This window comes from Camelus ferus, chromosome 13 (genome assembly GCF_009834535.1).
Source record: "Camelus ferus isolate YT-003-E chromosome 13, BCGSAC_Cfer_1.0, whole genome shotgun sequence".
Taxonomy (NCBI): Eukaryota; Metazoa; Chordata; class Mammalia; order Artiodactyla; family Camelidae; genus Camelus; species Camelus ferus.
Window position 1 is genome coordinate 386,624 of NC_045708.1, and position 22,376 is coordinate 408,999.

Here is a 22,376-nt window from a genome sequence, read left to right on the forward strand (position 1 = left end):
AGAGGGCTGCTCAGGAGGGAGGGAGCACCCCGCCTCCTTCTCCCTCCCTGATGGGCCCCAGCCACTAGAATGGGAGCTGTTGGCTCTAGCACCATGGACAGAGCCCACACTGGGGTGGGGTGTCAGCTCCAAGACCAGTGCCAGCCACAGGACCCCCTCAAGCCAGGAGCCAGCACCAGATGCAGACCTCCCACCAGAGCTGCTGTGGCCAGGAGCTCACCATAGCTGCACTCAGGGCAGCACCCAGCCAGTCCTGGGGAGGCTGACCTGCCCCAGCACCCCAGTCTCCTAAAGTGCGGAAGAAGAGACAAAGGTCACACACCAGCCCCATAAAATTAAATGCTTTTTAATGTTTAAAATAGCATTTACACGGAAGCAGCTCTGTTAACTATCTGGACGGACGCCCCGACTCGATACGGTATCTACAGTGCAGACGTATGCAGGCCAGACGCCGGGACGAAGCGGCGTATGTAGTGGGCAGTCACCCTGGGTCAGCCAGTTAGGGCGAGCTGGCCACACCCTTGGCCCCAGACCCAGCCCTGCAGCAGCCCTGTGCTTCTCGCCCCTCAGAGTCACGTCTCCCATCCCACCAGCCGAGACACGCCCCTCGGTTTGTCTCCTCCTCACCAATCCTCCCTCACATGTTCAAACACAACCTGTGTCCCCTGTGCAGGTGGGGGGACATGCAAACTCCGCTTCAGGGGACGGGGGCAGTGGCTGACTTGGCTGCCACCCCCCACAGCACACAGGCCAGGCAATAAATAAATAAATTAGATCCCTACCCTAGGCAGCCACAGAGGGGACTGGGGACTCTGATCCTCCCCTGAGAGGGCATCCCGGGCCTGGGCAAGATGGGTGCAGCCTGTGAACTGAGTGAAGAGGGGGGCCCAGGCCCAGCAGCCACCTCTCAGCTCGGTCTGAGGCCCTGTGCACAGCTCTGGGGTGAGTGGGGGTCCAAGGCCCACGCCAAGGGGTGGCAGGTCAGACCTGCCTGAACACGGAGATGGAGGCCCCAGTGAGGGTCTGCACAGATGCGAGCTGCTACAACCAGGAGTGGATGGGCTGCCCTCACCGCCCCCTCCTCCAGCCTGCTGCCACTCTCTGTCTAGACCGAGACCCCACGGCACAGAAGCACAGGCTGGTCTGACCCAGGACGGCCACTAAGGCAAGCCCACACAAGCTCCAGGTACGGCACCCTCCTGCCAGAGCAGGAGGGCCACCAGATGCCCCACAGCAGGGCCGGGCTGAAGGCACTCTCTCCTCGGTCACATGATATCGACAAAGAACTCACAGGGGTTCCCCATGGCCTTCTGGAATGACTGGCGACTGCCAGTCAACTCTGGGGGGACAGCGGCCAGCTCCCGGACAGGCGGCCCCCCAGGTGGCCCACCCACCACAGAGTACGCCTTTGTCAGGGGGTGCAGTGGGGGGAGCCCTGGGGCAGCAGCCGAGGCCTGACTGCGTGGGCTGCTGCCCCGGCTGAGCTGGCTAGCCGGACGCTCCCGCCAGCCACTGCCGCCTGCCCCACTTGGCGCTGTGGGGTCTGACTCACTGCCGCTGCCCCCGGCTCCAGCCGACCGGCCCAGGGCCCGACGGCTGCTCCCGCCAGCACTCCGGGTGGACCCACTGCTTTTGCTTCCTGGGGTCGAGAAAGAGGGAGAGGAATGGGACAGTCAGTTCCAGGACAGTTGGCCGTGGCCAGGGCAGCCCAGGGCAGAACCTGGTGGTCCTGAGCCGGGGTCGGGGAGGGTTGGGGGGCAGCCATGCAGACGTGAGGGCTGGGCCAGCCCCGCCCAGGGAAGCAGAGCAGCTACAGCAGGCAGGGGCGGGGGGGGGGGTACAGACAGGCAGGGACGCTCCGGGGCCAGCACGATGCCCCAACACCTCACCCCAATGCCTGAACCGAGGGCCTGGTCTTGCAGCTGAGAAACTGAGGCGCAGAGAAGGCCCCGTGTGCCCGGTACACCTGCCGGCCACCCTGAGCTCCCCGCCCAAAGACCCGCCTATGACTGACCCCAGAGCCCTGGCCAGCTGCTCAGCTCAGCCTGTCCTGACTCTCAGGAAGCGTTGGGAACCTGAAGACGCCGAGTGGCTGGGGACGTGCCGAGAGGGACGGCGGGCAGGACCCTGGCTTACCGGCCCCGAGGGTCCGTTCCGCTAGTCCTTCAGTCTAAGGCTTGCTCAGCACAAAGCAAGGGATAGATGAGTTACACACCAGGCCTGGCCGGGCACCCACACCCGCCTACCAGGGCGCACCCCCTGCCAGCTGGGCCTGTCCAGGGTCCACAGGCACCGGGCACAGCCACCTGGCAGACACCGCTGCCCTCCAATCACTCTCCTCTCCCCCAGCCTTTCTCTGGGGCTGCTAGGCCAGCCACCTGACCTTTCCCCAGACACTGTGAGCATGCACCCATGGGCCTCATCGACCCCTACTCGGCCTCGGGACACTGTTCCAACAGGCCCCCTCCTCAGGAACACCACCAACATCCCTGCTCAGCACTCCACACATCCCAGCGTCCGGCTCCAGCTGCCTATGAAGCTGCCCACCTCTAGTTCCTTGCCAGGCTGCGGGTGCCCAAGGGAGGTGTCCATCCTCCACGCGTCCTGGGGCCCCTCTGTTGCTGCCCCACCCCAGGCCTCTATACCTCTCCATGCCCCCATCCCCACCCACACCGTCTCCTGGCCTCTGCATCTGCCTCACCAGCTAGAACACCAGCACCCCCCAAGCAACCCCTGAAGCCTCCAGGTTCTCCTCCTCTGTCCCCTTGCACCATTCACCCCTTCCAGAGGGAGCCCCCCAGGGCCCAAGCACAGAGCAGGTGGGAGCACACAGGGCAGAGGGGGTGGGCACACAGGGCAGAGCCAGGCGGTGGGGAGGCAGGGAGCCAAGCACCTGTGGGCTCTCACCTTCACTCTGCTGACTCCCAGCGCTGCCGCTGCCGTAGCTGAAACCAGGGTCCTGGTATGCGGGCGGGAAGCAGGGCGGGGGCCCTGGGTACTGGTAGGGGTAGCCCTGACCCAGGGGCCAGGGGGCAGCCGGGTGGGGCAGGGGTGCCAGTGTGTCCTGATCCGAGGCCCCACTGGAGCCACTGTTGAGGTTCAGGGCCGCAAGATCTGGTGGGAGGGGAGGGTGGGGGTGGGTAAGCCTGGGGTGCGCAGGCCGTCGGGGACGCCCGGCCCGCAGCCCCTGACTCACTGCTGCACAGGTCCCCGAAGACGTAGTAGCACTGCTCGGAGAAAGTGATCTTGTTCACCGTGTGCCGCAGGAAGCCCCGCTTCAGCATGCTGCTGGCGTACTTGCGTGCCTCCCGCCGCTCCTTGAAGCCCTCCAGGTGTGTGTACAGCCAGTCCACCACATCCGCCCCTGGCCGCAGCAGGCGTCAGGGCACAGAACCCAGGGCCGCCCGGCCCACGGAGGGCCCCCGCAGTGACAGTGTTGCGGGGCTACCCCGCCCTGCCCCGCCACCAGCCAGGGGACCCTCACCGATGACAGCGTTGGCAATGGTGATCTTGAGCCACATGCGGTCTCGGATCTCCAAGCCTGAGTCCGGCAGCTGCATGACGCGGACGACGGCGCCCATGTCACTCTTCACCGTCAGTGGGGCCTCCTCCAGCTCTGCAAGGCACGGTGCCCTCCTCAGCCCCGAGTGGCTGACGAGTGGAGGAGAGCTAGAAACAGACCCCAGGCCCTGCCTGCTGCAGCCCTGCAGAGGCCAGAGTCTGCTACTAGGGAGCACAGGCTGCAAAGCCGAGACTTGTGAGGCCCATACCACCGTTCAACAGACCCCGCAGGGCCAGGCCTGGGTCGGGGGGACCTTTGTCTCCCACCCTGCAGGTGCTTCATCAGGATCTCGGGTCCTACTAGGGCGAGGCCACCCCCACCCTGCAGACCGGCGCCCTCGGGCCAGAGATCAGGCCTCTTCCACCCCTCACACCGCGAGCTCAGGGGAGTTAGTTGTGTTAATGGCAGGAAAGCAGAGTGGGGGCCATGTGCGTGCACCCACCTCTCCCCTGACCCCGGCCATGGCTGACCCCTGGGCCCAGCCCCTGCAGGCACCTTCCACTCCCACCGCACAGACAGGGGGCCCACAGGTCCACGCTGGGTCAGACCCGGGTGAGCGCTGCAGCACAGACACTCAAGGCTGGCTTGGCTCTCGAGTGTGACCATGCCAGGTGGGCGGCCGGCCAGGCCTCACCCGGTGCTTCAGTCCCCTGATCTCGTGAACTGCCACTTACGCGGAGCGCCAGGCACAGAGCTGGTTAGTGAGGAGGAGCTGGTGCGGGTGATGGCGCTGGAGCAAGGGCTCGTACCATAGCGGGGCAGGGCTCCGGTCAGCGCCGCCGTGTGGGACAGCCAGGCAGCCGGGTCGATGGGCCGAACGGGGTCAGCTGGGCGGCCGCCACGTGGCAACAGACGATGAACAGTGGGGGAAAAAGCAGAGCCCGGGGCACAGAGGAGAAAGGCCCTCAGGCTGGGCCGGTGCGCCCACCCCCCGCCCCGCCAGCCCCATGGGCTCACTCACCCCTCGGGATGGTGAAGTAGCTCCGTGGGGTCGGGTCCCAGCACTTGGCCACCGTGAGGCTGATGGGCCTGTGGGGTGGGTGGGTCACACCGGTGAGGCCCCTCGGGCCCCACCCAGCCCTGCAGAGCCCCACCCCCTCCCCTGCCCCATGGATCCCCACCCTGCACAGGTCTCACCCAGTCTGGGACACGATCTCCCGCAGCACCCGCACCGCATCGTCGTTACTCATGTTCTCGAAGTTGACATCGTTCACCTGGGGGAGGGGTCAGCGCGGTGGGTCGGGGAGCTGGCCCCTCGGCCCCCCAGCAGCTCCCCACGGCCCGCACCTGCAGCAGCATGTCGCCGGGCTCGATGCGTCCGTCAGCGGCCACAGCCCCACCCTTCATGATGGAGCCGATGTAGATGCCACCGTCACCCCGGTCGTTGCTCTGGCCCACGATGCTGATGCCCAGAAAGTGGTGCCGCTCTGCAGGGGGGTGGGGTGAGCAGGGGGTCCCCAGAGGCCCGCAACCCCACCCAGAGACCCACACCCCCCAAGGGACCCCAGCCCGAGACCCCGCGGGGCCTCACCCATGTTGAGCGTGACGGTGACAATGTTCAGGGACATGGTGGAGTCCGTGATGCTGCTGAAGGAGGAGGCCTGTGGATGGACGGACAGAAGGACAGGCACCAGGTGAAGGGCTGAGGGCAGGGCCTGTGGCCGGAGAAGGGCTCACCAGCGACTCGCGGCCCACGCTACCCGGTCTGCCTGCCGCATGCGCTGCTTCCGCCGCCGGCGTTTGTGCTTCCGGATGAGGCGGGAGGAGGTGCTCTGCTCCGTGGAGCTGCTCAGCCTGGGGGGCACAGAGTCAGGGGTCGCCCTCTCCCGGCCCCAACTCCACAAAATTGAGGAGAAGGCAGGGACAGGGGCGGGCCCAGTAAGGAGAGGGCTCAGCCCTGCGCCGTGCACCCCTCCCCGCACATGTGTGCGCTCAGACACACGCATGCACCTGGGCACATCCCCCGGCTCACCCGCCCACCCACGCCCACCGGCTGGTGTTCTCATCCTCGTCGGAGTCGATGAAGCTGCTGGACTCCAGTTCGCTGCTCAGCACCGTGGATGTGCTGTCGGGGGGCAGCCCCAGGTCCCGGCGCCGGTCCCCCCTCTGGTGCCCGTTGGTCCGGGAGGCTGTGGGGATAGCACGGGATAGGGGCTGGCAGGGTGACTGCGGGGTTGCCGGGGGCCACTAGGGTCCTGGGCAGTTGGGTCTGGAACCTCTACCAAGGGACCCCCACTGGACAGGGGCTATACCCAGGGTCAGCAGGGCATGGGTGCACCACAGGGGCCCCAGGGAGGTCAAGGGCGTGGCCTCTTTACCCTCCTCACGGTTCCGGCGTCGGGCTCGCTCCCGCCGGTGGCTGACCACGGACTCCGTGCCAGTCTCATTGTCCATCCCATCACGGCTGCTGGCCACATTCGGGCTGTGCCAGTAAGAGGGGAGTGGGCCGGGGCAGGCCGGATCACGGGCGCCTGGAATGCCCCCTCAGCTCCCCAGCCCTCTCGTCCAGTGGGACCCTGACACTGACAGGGGCCCATTCACCCACCGGCCCACCCCGGCCTGTCTGCCTGCTCCTCCTCTGCTGCCCAGCTCCTAATGACCGTGGGTCCCTGCTCAGCTGCCCCTCCCCACCCGCAACAGGCCTGGCGGGCAGCAAGCCCCTTGAGAGCACGGGGCTCAGCGCCTCCAGAGCCCTTACTGGAAGGAGGGGGGCCGGGAGTCCCCAATGCCGCCTGTTCGCTCGAGAGGCGGGGGCAGGTCTGCGTGGCCGTCAGTGCCCTGAGACCCCACGTCGGAGTGCGCGCCCTCAGCCAGGACCAGCTGTGGACAAGAGTGAGGGCTCAGGGACGCTGGCTTTCGGGCGCCCCCAGCAGGGCACTGAGGCACAAGTGACCACCTCCTCCCACATTACCGGGCTGAGGACCCTCTGCCAACGTCCCACAGACTCACCCAGGAGACTACACGGCCATTGAAGCAGGGCAGCTTGGCATTATCGTCGGAGATCTCCTCCTTCACAACCCTGTGGGCAGATGTAGGCGTGAGGCTGTCGCACTAGGTGTGCTCCCACAGTGGGCTCTGGAGTAGGGCCCCCAGCATGGCCAGGGTGCATGCCACATGGGGCCTCAGCCACACACCCAGATGCCAGTCTGTGTGGGTGCCCTGCCCAGCATGCTCCCTTCCTGGGAGCCTTCATCATCCTTCCAAGGACCCCTCCCAAGGCCCAGGTCCAAGGGGGTCCAGACACCCAACCTACCAGCACCAGGAGTCCCTGCCTGGGACCCCTACGACATGAGGACCTACTTGGCTCTGTGCCTGTGCACCCCACAGGGGTGGGCCCTCAGGGCAGGGCTCTGTCCAGCTTCCTCCTGCCCGAACCCACCCCACCAGCCTAGAACAGGGCCTGGATCATGGCAGGCCTCAGCACAGACGCACGCTCGGTGAGACCCCGGGGACGTCAGCAGGTCAAGATGGCAGAGCACACACAACCCCTGCATTCACACTCCAAGGACACTGACCATCCTCCTGGCCAACTGGCCCAGCTGGGGAGACAGAAGCGGATCCCCACCCACTGCATCAGCCCAACACAAGACCTGGAAGGGTAGCCAGGCACAGGGCCAGCCAGGCCCCTGAGAAGTCTCAGGTCCTGGAGGTCAGCAGGCCCCACTGGCCACACCACTGCCCAGGGGCTAGCCTGGCCCACCCCTAAATGCTGCCCTGTCAGGTGGGTTTGTGGAGGTGGGAAAGGCAGGTCGCAGAAGGCCAGGGCAACACCAGCTGGGAAGGAGGCCAATGACCCTGGGGTCAGAAACAGGATGGGGAGGTCCAGGTGTCAGGTTCAGAGGGGTGAGGAGGGCAGCAGGGGAGGGGCCCCGGGCAGAGCCAGCAGTGGCTGTGGCCCAGGCACATCCCACACTGTGGCCTCCTGGAGGCCCAGGAAGCAGGGCAGGCAGGGCGGGGCCTGCAGCAGAAGGTACCCTGGGGCCCCACCCCACTGGAGCCCAGCCCTGCCCAGCTCAACGCGATTTCCACACCTGGGACTTGGGCCTGGAGTAGGAACACGAGCTGCGAGACCAGGCAGGAAGCAGCCTCTTGGCCTGCTGGGCCCGGACCCCTGGACTCAGCTAGTCCCAGGCAGCAGGTGTCAGGAAGCTCCTGCAGAGCTGGCATCCACACTCCCACCCAGGGAGCAAGGACCCAAGCTACCCCGCCCATTGGGAGAGGGCCTGAGACATCTGGGCAGAGGACGGAGGAGATAGGGCCAGCCCGGGAGGGAGGGGACGCCCCACCAGGGTCCTATAGTGACCCCCAGGCACCTCCCAGGGCAGCCACACACGCACAGATGGGGTGCACACCCCAATGGGCAGAAAGAGTCATTTCTTGGGACCCTCCTCTCCCCAGCCAGGAGCAGACACTGTGTCTGCTGCCTCCATTCACGCACCACAGTCCCGCAGAGCTGAGCTCCAAGGAGGCCGTGACCCTGCCCAAGACTCAGCCAAGGAGGCCATACAGAAGGTGGTCACCACAGGAAGACCTGAGGTGGCCTGGAGATACCTGGGGTCCTCCAACTGCAGCCAGCACATAGGGGGCTGCAGCGAGCCCTCCGGGGGACCCAGCAGGCCCAGAGCACCATCTCTGAGTGACAACAGCAACAGAGACCTGAGAGGGACCTGGCTCCCACCTACCGCCCAGGTGGCCAGCACCTCCAGAGGACCCATCACCCAGGGCTGCCCAAGGCCTCTGTGCACCCCACCTAAGCACGGATGCCCCTCCCAGGATTCAGAGACCCTGCTTCCCCAACACCCCCAGCCTGAGAAACCCATGTCTCCCAGCCTGCACAACAGAGCACTCGGCCCTCTACCTGGGAGCTGGGGCACTGAGAGGCAGCCAGGCCAGGCCAGCAGGCATCCAAGCCTCCAGGACAAAGGGCACAGGTGCACAATGCTGTCGACTGATGGCCTGGGACAGGGCCAAGGTCGGGGTGGGGTCGGGGGGGCCTCAGGGAGCATGGGGAATGCCCCCAAGCAACTCGGGGCTCCCTCCTGGGCCGGGCCTCACCAGGTGGGAGAGCAGGCCTCAGGAGCAGCGGTCAGTGAAGACACCCTCAGTGTGGCCACCCAGGGCACCCCTGCTGGCATCTTGCCCCAACCTCAGAATTCCTGGCGAGAGCCCGGTTAACCTGGAACTTGGGCTGCCCAGCCCCACCCGCCACCCCCACAGACTCGCCCCGGCCAGGAATCTGCTCAGAGTGGGGCTCTTGGAGTTGAGCCCAGGGCCCAGGAGGACCCTCAGGCTCCCAGAGGCCACAGCACGCCACAGGCCAGCAGGATGACCCCAGCTGTGTCCCCAGAGGCACAGAGTCCCCCCATGAGTCAGGGCTCCTCAGTTCCCTCGGCGTTTTCACAGGTCCCCTCACTGCCTCCTGACCCAGCTCAGGTTCTGCAGGGTGAGGGGACCTTGTCCTTCACGTGCTGCCACAAACAGGGGTGACCTGTCTGGACTCTCCCCACACTCCTGGGGCACTGACAGTGACAGCAGAGCTGCAGAGGGCAGAGGGAGGCTGCAGGCAGTCTGGGGCAGGCCAAGCGCAGGCCCCAGCACACCACCCACGGCCCACAGACAGTTGGCCCCAGGACCGGAGCTCCCGGCCCAGAGACAGAGGAGCCAGGTCCCCTGCCAGGCGGACGAGCTTAGTGCCAAGTGCAGCCAGGCCTGGAAACAGCAGAAGAACTCTGGTAGTGGAAATCTGTGAGCTAAGGACCCTCAGCCTCTGCTTCCCAGCCCAAACACCAGGCCCAGACCCCAGCTGCAAAGCCATTCACCAAACCCAACGCTTGGCATCTCCAGGCGAGGCCACCACAGGTCTAGAGACCCTCCCCAGCTTCACTGGGGCAGAACAGCTGTGACCTGCAGTGGAAAAGTGCAAGGTGGGCATAGGACTCTCCACTCAGTTGCTCAAAGATGCCTGTGGGGGAGCAGGGCCAGCCCAGAGCCCATGGCCACACCTCAGACTCCCTCTTCCCTTCCTGGTCAGCTGTGGCTGTAAGCAGAGGCCCCAGGAACTCAGGGCCCAGCCCACAGCGAGAGGAGGGGTTGGGGCAAGAAGCCCAGGCCCACCAGGTACTCCTCACAGTCCCCAGTCTGAGGTGACCCCTCTCATGCGGGGGTCGCTGACCCAGCCCAGCCAGGACCTGCCCTCTTTCTCAAACCTCCAGCTACATCCATGAGGTACCAAGGTTGAGCCTCCAGCTCTTATTTATTCTGAAGTGTGAGTGACTAATCAGCCCCTCCCAGAAGAAGTTATTCTACTCAAGAAATGATCATATAGAATAAGTAAAGTTTGGAGTGCTGTAGGCAGATCTCATAGAAGGGGAGAAAGACGGCAGATCCTCTCCCAGGTTTCTGAAGCCAACAGGCCACGAACCAGAGGTCTGGCGGGAGGTGGGGGTGAGGGAGTGGAATAAGGTGAGCCTCCCCTGTTCTGTCTGCCTGTGTGCCTTCCAGAGTCACCCCAATCCTTCCCCCACCCCAGCCTACCAGCCTAGTCCTGTTTCCTCCCCTACATCCCAGCCATGCAAAACAGACAACTTGAAGAACTCCTACTCATACTCCAAGACCCAGATCTGCCTGCCCACCATCCTCCAAGGCCAGGGCACCCGTAAGTCCTGCAAACCCCACAGCAGACCTGCCCTCTGCTGGGAGTGTATGTTGTGGGTGTGGAGTCTCTGCAGCTCAGTGGCTATCAGACACAAGAGCAATGTCATATCAGTCAGGATGCACCCCAGAGCACCATCCAAGGGCAGCAACCTGGGCGAGCTGGGCATATGCCATGCCACACGCTTCCTGCAGACTTGGGTTTGTGACAGAGCATGTGCGACTCTGGTGATTTTTGCTAAAACAATAAACTAAATGAAAAACAAAAGTTCACTTCCATAGACCTAAAGCTTACAGTCAAAGCAGCCCAGACCCAGAGGAGTGAGACAGTGAGAGATTGCCCAGTGAGGGTAGGCCAGGCAGCCTGGACCAGACTCCCTAAATCAATGTCCTACTCTGAAGAGCCCAGCCTCGGGGCGGCTCCTAATCTGAGCCCCGTAGGGCTGGGGCCTCCACCTTTCCCAGGCTGCCAAGGGCACACGTTCCCCTCTCTGCCTCTCCCTGGTGTTGGAGAAGCCCAAGAGAATCTAGTTGTCTATACACCCCTTAGGCCTCCCTGAGAGCCACAGATGGTCTTAGCTTGACCTGGGGGGCCCATGCAAACTACACAATCCAGGAAACGGCCGCAATGTCAAAGTCCCAAGACTCAGCCACATACAAGGACACAGGCTGCCTGAGGGCGCCCAGGCACACCTGCTCAGCCCACGAGGCCTCTGGGTACCCAGCCCCCCAGCACCGCTGAGCAAGGGACTCAGGTTACCCGTGACTGTGCTGGGTCAGGCCTCCAGCAGACAGCCAGCCTCCTGCTCACCACTCACCACTCCAGAAGCCCAGCCCAGCACAAACAGGATGTCCCCTCGGCCAGGATAGCCACTGCTAAGGGCTGATGTGGGGACGCTGACCCAGAGGCAGCCCGGAGTCAGCAGGTGGCCTGGGCTGTTCCCAGGAACCCAAGTGCTGGGCAGCTCAGCAGGAGCAGAGGCCCTGCGGCCAGCAACCCCAGGGCAGGAGTGGGCAGGATGACATCCCACGGTCCCCTGTGACCCTTGACCTCTGCCCTGTCCTGAGGACCCTGTAGAAGGCGGCCAGGAGGAGGCTGTCTTGAGCCTCCAGAAACTTCTGCAGATCCCAGTAGACAGATCCGTGCCCCTGTCCCAGATAACCTCACTTCCCCCATGCTAACTAGGGGACCCACTGGGTGGCTGGCACCCTGCCCCCAGCCCAACCCTTTTCCCCAGGCCCTTGGACACTCTTCTGATTCCAAGCTCCACGAATCACAAGCTCTCCTGGCCATCCCCCAGCACTTGCCCTCCACAGAAGTGGGGCAGCGAATTCTGAATCTGACAGGTGCCAAAGTGGGATTCGGAAGTCGACCTGGACCACAGACCTATACCGGAAGATCACACAAGCTCAGGACAAGGCCCAGGGTGCGCGGAGAAGCCAGGACCCTCGCCGGTCCACGGCCCAGAGTTCTCAGGTTCCTACGCAGGCCGTCAGGGGCCCAGGCAGTGTCCCCTCTCTGAGCACAGACAGGTGGGACACACCGCACTAGGGCAAGCAGGCGCGTGGAGGCACCGACCGGGTCGCAGCCCCAGGATCCCCATGATGCCCCGCCTGGCGCAGACAGGTGCCGACACGCGAGCCCGAGCTCGCGCACAGGCCCCGCTGCCCACTGACCCGAAGTCCTGGTCCATGGACTTGAAGAAGAATTTGTAGGCGTGCACGGGCCGGTTGCTGAGCACGTTCTTAAAGTCGGCCAGCGTGACGCGCTCGGGCGCCACGGGCAGCTTGACCAGGTACGGCGTCTCCTCCTCGTCCATGTGATAGATAATCTTGGTCTCCGCCATGGTGCGGCGCTCAGGCCCGGCCCGGGCCTCGGACGCGGGCGCCTCTCCGCCGCCGGCCCGCGCCCCGCCCGCGCGCCGCTCCCGGCCCGGCCGCGACCAGGCCTCCGCGCCCCTGCCCGGCCGCCCCGGCCCCGCCGGCCCCGCCCGCCCCTCCGGCCTCAGCCTCGGCCCTGGTCCCGCGCGCGCCCTGGCTGCTGCCCTGTCGCCGGCGGCCGCCCATGCGCCCCCGGCCCGGGACGCAGGCAGGGAGGGCGCGAGGCCCGCCGCGTCCGTGCGCCCCGCCGCCGCCCCCTCGGGCCGCGCGTTAAAGGGACCGCAGGCCCGGCTGCTCGCGGCCGCCGGGGGCGCCCGAGAGCCGCGGGCCTGACGTCAGCGGGCGGCCCGCGGCGCGGGGGAGGAGCTGCGCAAGCGCGGGCGGGGTGGGCGGGGCGCGCGTGGGTGGCGGGGTTTCCCTGCCTGCGTGCCCGGGCTCAGAGCCTTCGGCCCACGCCCCGGGCGCCCCGGACACGCGCAGGCCAGCACACTGGGGTCCCTGATTCTCGGCCTGTGGGCGGTCTGGGGAGCACCCCTTGAGGAAAAGGTGGGTGGGGACCTTCCGGAGGCTCCGCACCCCGTCTGCACGTCGCGCCCCCACCGGAAGACTTCGGAGGGGTTCCGCGCGGCCCGGTTCCGGGTCTCCATCCCTTTAGAGTCCGGAGGCGCCCAGGTCACATCGGCGGGCTGCGGGAGACCGCGGGAATTCTTGTGTCCGGGCTGGAACTGAGGACACTTGGTCACTTTGCGCCCCCGCGCCAGCTTGGAGCTGGCGCTCCAGGTCCTACGGGGGCTTCAAGAAATAGAAGCCAAGTGAATGCAGATGCCCATGTGGACGTGGGAGTGAAAGTGTGAACACGTGTTTGTGATGCTCAGGCGACAGTGGGGGTCAGCACGGGCAGCCGTGCGCAGGCACGCACGCAGGAGGTGCCTGGGCACGGTGCTCCTGACAGCCGGTGTAGGGACTTTTTCCCTGGCTCCTGTCCATCCAACCAGCCTGGGGTCCTCTATGGGGCAAGGAAAACGCGGTGTGAGGGGTCCAGCCCACTGGGGACAGCTGTTCTCCCTCCCCTACCCCAGCAGGAAAACTTGAGGCCACCAGGAGGCCCATGCTGGCCAAAGCAAGAAGGGGAAAGGCCCTAGGATAGGGCCTGAGAGTGATGCCCCGAGACCTGTCTCCAGCACTTCCCTCGAAGCTGGCAGAGCCTGGTACTCTCCTGCATGCCAGGTCATGGCCATTTGCAGGCAGTGGATCAGAACAAGAAAAGACTCTATTAGTCCATCACTGACTGGAGGAACCAGAGTTTGGCCATAAGTCTAGGCTAGGGACCACCCCCGGTGAGCCTAGGGCGTGGGTCCTGACCTCCATTCCCCTAGGCTCTGATGAGGAGAGCAGGGCTCTGTGAGGTTGGCACCCACGCAGCAAAGCCTGGGCCTTCTCTTGGGTCTCAGTGTCCCCAGAGGTAATCTAAGGAAACCAGGCAGGATGGCCTTAGAGGAAGGGTCCTTCATGGCTGTCTGCTGGGTATTCAGGGAAGGGGGAAGATGGTACCATGAGAGCTCACCAGGGGACCAGCACCCCCAGGCCAGACACAAATGGCTGCAGGTCACACAGATGCAGGGGATCTGATGCCCCAGCTGCACTCCAGCCCCCAAGCCTCTATCTCCCACCTGAAACAGCCCAAGTCACAGGAGAGAGGCTGGTAACCAAAGGCCAGAGGCCAATCCCAGCGCCAGTGCTGAAGTGGTCAAGCTGGGCCCCTTCAAGGAGGGTGAGTTTGTGACCACAGCCTGAACTCTTACAGGAGGTGCCTTGTCCAGTGGCAGTGTGGCTTTGGGCTGGGAGGGAGGCACATTCTGAAGCCAGCCACAGCTGCTTGTCCCAGCCTCCCTCCCTGCCTTTGCCACCATGGGGTCCTCGTGGGGCTGTGATGAGAAAACAGCTATTTTGAGTTGCTGCCCAGGCACTTCACAGTGTGACAACCCTGCCCATACCGGGAGTCGGGACATTTAGATAAGGATTTCCACCACCTTGCTTTTTCTGGGTCATCTTTTAAAATGACCAGAGTTGAGCCCGTGAAAGTCAGTGACTGCTGCCCCAACCACCTTATAAGTCATAGATGCCCACTACCCTCCTGTCCATCTCCTGCTCACCAGGGGCCTGGATGTAAGACTGCCCTTCCCCTAGCTCACTGGGCACCGCCCCCACCAACAGCAGGATCTCTGAGTAACAAGTTTTGTGACTCTAGTTCTTTGTGTGAGGTATTGAAACTGTGCCTTCATCAAAGGACCCTGGGGTTTTCACTTTCCCAAAGTGGGAGCTGGGATACTGGGGGAGCCAGCTGCTGACCCAACCCCATGTGGTATCTGGTGCTTCCTCACTCAGCAGGTCAGAATCTGCACACTCTCAGCACCCCACTCTGGATTTTCCAAGTAGGGTGACAGTCACTCTTTCCTGCCCCCTGCTGTCCTGGGAGGGCTTTGGAGGATGAGGTCAAGGTTGGAGGAATGGGCTTCTTCCCCCAGCAGCTCCCTTCCTTTCCCTCCTGTGCTGCCAGCACCCCCGTCTGAACGCCCTCCTGCTACCTGTTTCCTCCCCGTTTATCCTCATACATCTAATCTCATCTTGGTGTCCACCTCCCTTCTCAGAGGACTAAACTAATACAGTCTGCCCTCTACCCTCACATCCAACACAGCCGCCACGTCCAAATAAACCCTCAGAAGAGGATGTGAAACTCCTTCCCAACCAGGAATAAGTGCATACAGTCGACTACCGTCGCCCTTCTTAGACCTTCACCCAATGTGTGGGTGATGACAGTGTGACTTCAGATGAAGGAAAGCACTTGGGGGTTCCCAAGGCCCAGACTCTGCCCCCCAGGGAGATGGAGGGGGAGAGAAGAGGCATACCTGGGGCCAAGTCTAAAAATCAGGTGTGGTCTTTATTGTGACGGTGGCAATTCCCTGGGATGAGCAAATGTGGGGTGTCAGGAGTGGCAGCTCTGGCCATTCTAAAAGCATCTTCAACCCCCTCCTGTCCTCAGCCAAAACAGAAGTCAAAGGAGGCCTCACCCCTGGACTCCAGCCCAGGGAGCTAAGGGAAGGGGGTCAGGGTCAAAAGTCACGTGGAGCCTAGTGACTGTCAAGGCAGCTTGTTGGAAATGGGGCTGGAGCAGGGTGGAAAGCAGAGAAGGGGCCCCAGGGCAGCACCAGGGGGTCCGGGGCAGCACAAAGGAATGTTAGCCCACGGCCTGGAGTATGCAGTCCTCAGGTTCCCGTGCAGAGGCCACGGCAGCTGGCAGGTAACACAGTACAGCCTAGGGGAGCCAGCAGGCACTCCCCAAGGAAGGGTGAGGAGGGTGGGAGTGCCAGCCCCAAGGCGGGCCCCAGCTCTGAGAATCCCCCTGAGCTCCTCCAAGAGTGTCTTCCCACCCCCAGCCCTGCAGAGGTGGGACTCCGGGCCCCCAGGAGGCAGAAGCCAGGAGAACTTTGGGGGGGGGGTTGGCTGCAGGAGGAGGAAGAGGGAAGGGCACCAGCTGAGGGTGCTGAAGGGCACAGCTGCAGGGCCCGCAGTCCCTGGGAGCCCACTATTGCTGGTGAGGACAGGGTGGCTCCTGAGAGGGGTCAGGAGGCAGCCTCACGCTGCACCAGTCCAGGCCAAGCTCCAGGACAGCGGAACCAGCCGCTGGAAGGGGGGCCAGGTGAGCTGCGCAGGGGCCAGGAGGAGTCCTCCGAGACGGACAGGCAGGAGCTGGCAGAGCTGCTGGCCCAGCCAGGAGCCCGGGATCACCTTACTTGCAGTACTCCTTCCTGAACTCTGGAAGCCAAGGGGACAGGTGGGTGTCTGCCCTCTGTTTCTCTGTTGCAGGGGGAGGAGGGGAAATAGGGCAGACATCCAGGAGGACTGCTCGGGGGCATCTGGAACACTGAGGTGGCAGGGGACTCCTGCCCGTGGTGTGGCTGGTGCCTTGGCGTTCTCAGCAGGTGGAGTGGGGTGCCAGCTGGCTCTGAGATGGGCAGGGGTCTCCCTCCCTCAACTCCACTCACCTTTGTCCAAGTCGATGTTCTTCGGGGGCAGGGGACTGTGGGCCAGCTCAGCCCTCTCCTTCAGGATGTTGTTTTTGTAATCTGGTACCGGGAGAGAGCAAGGTGAGGGCCCTCCCGGAGATGTGCCTCCCCCACGCCAGGCCTGGGAGGCACAGTCTATCCCTTGAGGTCCCAGGGGGCCCCTCACCTAGTTGGATGTCCTCACTCCTGTAAAGAGCCTGATCTCCTGTGGCCACAGCAAACTCTGCCATGTTCACGTCCTTCCTGGAGGAGGAGGGTGGTGGGAGGTTAGAGTAGTGGGTGGGTCTACCCAGTCCCGGGGAGAGCTGGGAGGGGCACTCACCCCTTGGATTTCAACTTCTTGTCGGAGTATTCGTAGCCTGAGGAGGGAGACTCGTGTTGGGGTCAGCCTCGTTCCCTCCCCTGCTCCCCTAGCCCAGAAGAACCCTCCCAAACCCAGCACCCGGGCTCACTGGGCCCTCTGCTCAGGCCCCCACACCCCAGACCTCGGGTCGGGAAAGGCTTCCTAGTTCTGGGCTCAGGCGCTGCGCTGCGGAGCCCCGGCTCACCTCCGCGGCGGCGCTGTCGGGTGGCCAGGACGACAGTGATAAGCAGGAGGATGAAGAGCAGAAGCGTGGCCAGCACGTAGCCCAACTGCTGGAAGAAGTGCGCTCGGCCTTCAGGGACGATGACGTTGATGACGCTGCGGCCGCGCGCCAGCGTGGGGTCTGCTGGGGCCGTGCGGGGGCAGCGTCAGGGAGCGCCCGGCGAGACCCACAGAGCAGTGCACCCCGACCGGGCCTCCCCAGCGGAGCCTCGTGGGTCTTGGTAAGGGACGGGTGGCCGCCGCCCCCGGGGCCTCCCCTCCGCTCACACCCAGGTGCCTGATGTGTGACAGGAGTGGATCAGGGAGGTTGGCTGCTGCCAAACGCGCCTCGCTGTCCCCTTCCCCGGAGACGTTCCCCAGGCGCCCAGGGCGGCCTCCTGCACCTGGGCCGGGGGCGCTGCTGTGGCTGGAGCCGTTGCCCGGCGAGTTCCGCGGGGGCGGCTGGGCGGCGGGCTCGGTGACTCTCAGGTGGAAGACGCGGCGCTCGTGCAGGCCGCAGTAGTGGTGGTGCAGGTGGCAGGAGTAGGTGCCCTCGTCTGCAGGCTCCAGCGGGTCGATGCGCAGCGAGAAATCGCCGCGCGCGAAGGCGTCCGCCCCCACCGCCACGCGGTCGCGCAGGAAGGGCGGCCCGTAGGCGCGGCGCTCGCCCGACGCGTACAGGTCGAGCAGGCGGTCTGCGCGGTCATGCGGCACCCCGGGCGGCTGCCGGTCCCAGTGCACCACCTGCTGCGCCTCCTCCAGGTGCCGGTCGGTCCACACGTGCGCGCGGTTCACGCACGTTAGCAGCGCGGGCGCCCCGCGCTCCACAGCCAGCACCTCCTTCTCGCCGTCCCAGTGCGCGCCGGCGGCCCGGGCTGGGGGAGCGAGTCGGTCAGGGACCCGCGCCCGGGAGGGAGCCAGGAGGGGGGTGCGAACGGGCGGGAGGGGGACACTCACGGTCATCAGTGACCTTGAGGAGCACGGCCAGGCTCTCGTAGAGGTGGCAGTAATGGTGATGCAGGTTACAGGTGTATAGCCCCTCGTCCGTCTCCTCCACCGCTACGCACCGGGAGAAAACGCAGCCGTGAGCTGCGTGGACCCTGCCCACGCCCCCGGAGCCCCCAGGCCGCCGCCGCGGTTCCATGGCCCGTACCGCGGATGAACAGTGAGAAGTTGCCGTCGTGGAAGGCGGAGGGAGGCAGCTGGAGGCGGCCGCGGTCGCGGGGCTCATAAACGCGCTGCTCGCCCGCCGAGTACATGTCCACGAGCCGGCGCGCAGGGCCACCGGCTGGGCCGCTGCTGAAGTCCCAGTGGACCACGCGCTGGCGGTCGTGCAGCCGGTCTTGGGTCCACACCATACGCGGGCTCTGGCAACGCAGCACGGCCCGGGCGCCAGCCGCCCAGCTCACTGCGGACTCGGACACCACGGAGCTGCCGGAGGTCGCGGGCCCCGACGGCCCTGGTGAGAAGGGAGCGTCACTGGGGGAGGGGTGTGGCCCAAGAGTCCAGGTGCAGGGTGGGACAAGCAAGACAACAGAAAGACTGACGGAGTTCCCAGGGAGGGCGGTCACTAACCTGAGGACAGAAGGACAGCAGAGCCTGGAAGGAGAGGGAGAGTGAGTCACACTGGGGCCAGGGGGGCACCTGAGCCTCTACATCAGGGTCACCCACCCAGACTGGGCCCCCACTTGGTTCCCTGGGTCCCTTCTACAGTCCTCGCTGAGGTGGTGCTAATGACACCCACTTAACAGGTGGAGTTAAAGCCAGAGCAGCCCGGAGGACATAGGTGAGGGTCTCTTCCCCCTACCTCTCCCAGGCTCCCACACAATCCTCATGGCCACCTGCCTGGGGTGCGGGGAGAGCAGATGGCCCTTTGGGGGATGAGGGGTGGAGCCAGGGTTAGACCCTGGGCAGGCCAGCTCTGGAGTGTGCATGTCACCAAGGGCCACCCTGAGGAGTGGTGGCCACCATCCCCAACACTGCAGCAAGGCCACAAGAGCACCAGGGCCTGACACCTCGGGCCAGTTTGGGGGGCTCCTTGCACATGCATATCCAGTGTGACACATGCACCTGCCTTCCAGGGTCCTCTGACAACTGGTGCCCCACCCCAGAAACCCCTCGGCCTTCCTAAAGCATGAGAAGCCTGGACGTGGGAAGTGACCCCACCATCTGCCACCCCACAAGCCAAATTCCTGCACCAGAGATGTGGCTGAGCGCCTGGACTGGACGCAGGAATGTGCCCGGTCAGCAGGCCAGCCCTGGGGGCGGGCTCAGGGGCCCAGGACCCAAGAGGGCGCCAGAAAAGACCCTGTGAGACCCACGGTTCCCAGGCTCCCCTTGGTACCCCAGCCCTCTCTCCTCCTGACGGCAGAGCAGCACAGGCCTGAGGGGCATCCGGGAGACCGGAGAAAGGGTGTGCAGGGACCCAGAGGAGCCACTCCCGCCTCAGCCTCCCTGCCCTGCTTGGCCCTCTGGGGCCAGTTCTGTGCAAGGGGAGGTTATGTGTTGATCTGGGGGCCTTATCATGGTGCCCTGTTCCCTCTGAGGCCCCCAGACCCGTCCCCTTCGGGGTGGGGCGTCCCTCCTCCCACCCCACCCGGGGCTGGAGCTGAGACAGGCAGCGCAGCCCTAAACACAAACTCACTCAGCCCCACTGGTTGCTTTTGCCTCCTGACCCCCACCCACCCGAACTCACTCTGCAGAAGCACAAGTTTCCAGAGCAGGACCTGGGCCCGCAGCTCCATGGCGCCCGCCTGGCCCTCTGTCCGCTTTGTCTCGCTCAGGCTCTAACTCTCCAGAAAAACAGCCCGCCCCCCTCCCCCTCCTCAGAACCCGCCATGACATCACGGAGCCCTGCAGACCGACCGCCCCCTCCGCTCCTGCCCAGCCTCTTGGCCTCCCCAGATCCTTAGCTGGCCTAGTGGGAGGGGTAGGGCCTTGGCCACTATGTCCCAGACGGTGAGGGGAGTCAGAGCAGAGACTTGGCTTCCCCTCTGGCTCAGGTCCTGAAGAAGGGGGCAGTAGCTCAGCCCTCGGAGGGGCAGGAGGGCCCGAAAGCCTGAAGGCATGGCCCCGGATACCCTGTAGATGTCTGTGACACACAGGGCCCCTCTGGGGCCACTGCAGGCCTGGGGTTCTGGGGTGAGCACCCCTCGCCCCCTGCTCTGTAGGGGGACATTGGCCCAAGGCATCCCTCCACTGGGGGCCAGAAGAAAGGCATCCTGAGGTCGGACCCCCAAGGAGCCCAGGCTGCCACGTGATGACCCGCGCAGGCCCGTCTCCTCTGGGGACTGCATTTCCTCATCTGTGTAGTGGGGATAAGAGTAGCACCAGCCCTGGGGAGGTACAGGGGGGCTCCCACCAGACAACAGGATGGGCACTGCTGTCTACGTCAACTGCACCATCCAGAGAGCCAGCCGGGGAGATGAGGGGTGGGGACCCTGAGCACTGAGTGGGGCCAGCCCAGTGCCCCTGTCCTGGTGCCCCTGCCCCCATCTGCCCACTATCAAGGGCACAGCGTGGTGCCCATGAAACCCCGTCCAGACCTGGGTGCCCTGCTCCCAGGAGCACCCCCACTGCTCCCAGGAAGGGAAGGAAGGGGTGGGGTATGGGAGCCTTCCCAACAGAAGGCACAAATTTGAAGCTCTGGGAAAACTTACAAAGTCACATAAACAAATGTGAAATCACAGACCTCGCACTGTGTACCAAACCTACTCTCTCTAGTTAAGCAAACCTCAAAAAAAGAAAAAAAAAGAAAAAGAAAAAAGAAAAACTCCACCACATCACCACAGAAAGCCACAATGCATTTTTCAGACTGCCCATTTGGACTGAATTATTGTCACAGGTCCCAGGCCCTGGTGGGCCGGAGTCTCATTCTTGAACCCTGCCCTGGTCCCCAAGTCCTCAGAAGAGCGAGTGAGGAGCCCAGCCCAGCCAGACTCTCTGGCTCCAGGGAAGGGGAGGAGGCTGCTGCTGCTGCTGCTGCAGTAGGAGGGAGTGAGGGGTGACAACAGGTAGGACCAGCTGGGAGAACACCCCACCCCCAACCTAACGGACCTATTTTCGTCTGCAAGATCCAGGCCCTGGGAGGCGGAGCCCTTTCCAAACTGGAATCAGGGCTAGTCTCCCCACCCCACCCTAGCTCCTCCCTGGGCCTTTCATTCTGGAAAAACAAGCCCTGCCTGGCTGGCCTTGAGGCCTGGCCTCTCCCCCTGTTTTCCTAACTGGTTTACATTAGCACTGCAGCCTCCCTCCCAGCCTTCCTCTGCGCCCCCACCCATGTCTGCCTCTCTCCTTCGGTCTCTACTGCGCTGGCCTCCACCTCTGCCCTCTGTTCCTGCCTCTGGCTGCCAGGCTGTCTCTCCTTCGTGGAGGGAAGATGTCCAAGCAGGGCTGGAGGGAGGCAGAGATGACCCAGGTCCGGCCCAGCAGCCTGGAAGGGGACAGGGTCCGCTCCCTGCCTGGTCCACACCCTAAACTCCCTCTCCCAGTAGGTCCCCTGGCCTCAGGCCCTGTGCTGAGGCCTGGTGGCGCCCCCGTGCTGCAGATCCAGCCCTCAGCTCAGCCCAAAAGCAGAAGTCTGAAGGAGGACCCCCACCCCCTTGCACCACTGCAGTGGAATGCTGCAACCCCTCTTCCCTGCCCTGTTCTCTCCCTGCTTGAGCCCACCTCCCCAGTCCTTGGCAGGAAGTAGTCATAGATGGAAGCAGAGCCCAAGAGAGAACAGATCGGAACTGAACAGCCACCAACATCACTGTGGTCCCCCTGAGTTCCAGGCCAGCCCCAGCCAGACCAGAGCCAGACCCACATCCCCTCTCCTAGGAGTAGAGGCTGCACAGGACGAGGAGGGGCAGCCAGCCCAACTGAGCCTGAGAATCAGAGTCTGGCTCCAATCCTGGGGACTCGGACATTCCAGGCAGCCAGGCTCATGGGGAGGAAAAACCACAGGCACTCAAGAGCACAACCTGACACACAGACACGTGCTCACACGTGCTGTTCAACATTCGGCAAACACTTCCTGTGCACCCACTGTGTGCCATGCACTGGGAGTCAGCCCCGAACTGGATGGAGTCGAACTGGATGCCAAACTCCTGCCCTCTTTGGGCTGTTAGAGGAGGCCTGCTCGCAGATAAATGACATCATCTGAAACGCGAGACTCACAGAGACAGCTTCCTAGGGAGCGACCCCACAAGTGGACAGCCAGGCCGGCGCCCAGGAAGCTGCCTGTAGGGGGAGGGAGGGTGGGGCTTGGCGCAGAGGTCTGCAGGGCTGTGGCCTGGCTCTCATTCACACCCGGCAGGATGAGGCCTGAGGGGTTTACGATCAAGAGAGATGTGGTCTGGTAATGCAGGAAATGCCAAGATAGTTTGTTTAGAGCTGCCAGGATTTACAGGAACATACCAGGAAAATGACCCTCCAAGGGCCAGGTGGTGGACAGAACTCCAAGGTCCTCCCCTAGAGTGGCGGGAGGGGAGACTGTGGTGGGGTAGTCCTTTGCACCCACACAACAGAGGTGCAGGGCTGTCACTTGCAGAGACCGAGTTTCCCTCATAGCCGAGTAGTCAGCTTCTCCCACCGGCCATGCGGTGAAAGGGCTCATGGAGGCGGCTGTGTGGCCAAAACCTGAGGCTGCAGCCCCACCCACTTCATTCAT

At 64.2% G+C, this 22,376-nt stretch overlaps 2 protein-coding genes across 7 annotated transcripts; both read right to left on the reverse strand.

Annotated features, from left to right (window-relative positions):
• Positions 1-326: 326 nt before the first annotated feature.
• DVL1 (dishevelled segment polarity protein 1) lies at positions 327-12,390 on the reverse strand. Of its 6 annotated transcripts, XM_032494892.1 has the most exons (16): positions 11,891-12,201; positions 6,512-6,581; positions 6,261-6,382; positions 5,881-5,984; positions 5,535-5,691; positions 5,263-5,356; positions 5,094-5,163; positions 4,850-4,989; positions 4,700-4,776; positions 4,524-4,591; positions 4,237-4,389; positions 3,485-3,616; positions 3,197-3,364; positions 2,908-3,114; positions 2,137-2,176; positions 1,509-1,639 (listed from the first exon to the last, which is right to left on the reverse strand). In XM_032494892.1, the coding sequence occupies exons 1-15, from the start codon at positions 12,058-12,060 to the stop codon at positions 2,166-2,168; spliced, it is 1,743 nt and encodes a 580-aa protein (XP_032350783.1). In that variant the 5' UTR covers positions 12,061-12,201; the 3' UTR covers positions 1,509-1,639; positions 2,137-2,165. The 6 variants fall into 6 exon arrangements, with proteins under 6 accessions (XP_032350781.1, XP_032350782.1, XP_032350778.1 ...); XM_032494890.1 differs by lacking the exon at positions 2,137-2,176 and having other exon boundaries at positions 327-1,639; positions 11,891-12,390; XM_032494891.1 differs by lacking the exon at positions 2,137-2,176 and having other exon boundaries at positions 327-1,639; positions 5,553-5,691; positions 11,891-12,389.
• Positions 12,391-15,011: 2,621 nt separating this feature from the next.
• MXRA8 (matrix remodeling associated 8) lies at positions 15,012-19,555 on the reverse strand. The gene is made up of 10 exons (XM_032494904.1): positions 19,419-19,555; positions 18,299-18,322; positions 17,877-18,182; positions 17,681-17,782; positions 17,128-17,598; positions 16,707-16,865; positions 16,481-16,517; positions 16,325-16,401; positions 16,138-16,218; positions 15,012-15,907 (listed from the first exon to the last, which is right to left on the reverse strand). Exons 1-10 carry the CDS (start codon positions 19,465-19,467, stop codon positions 15,882-15,884), a joined length of 1,332 nt encoding a protein of 443 aa, XP_032350795.1. The 5' UTR covers positions 19,468-19,555; the 3' UTR covers positions 15,012-15,881.
• Positions 19,556-22,376: the final 2,821 nt, after the last annotated feature.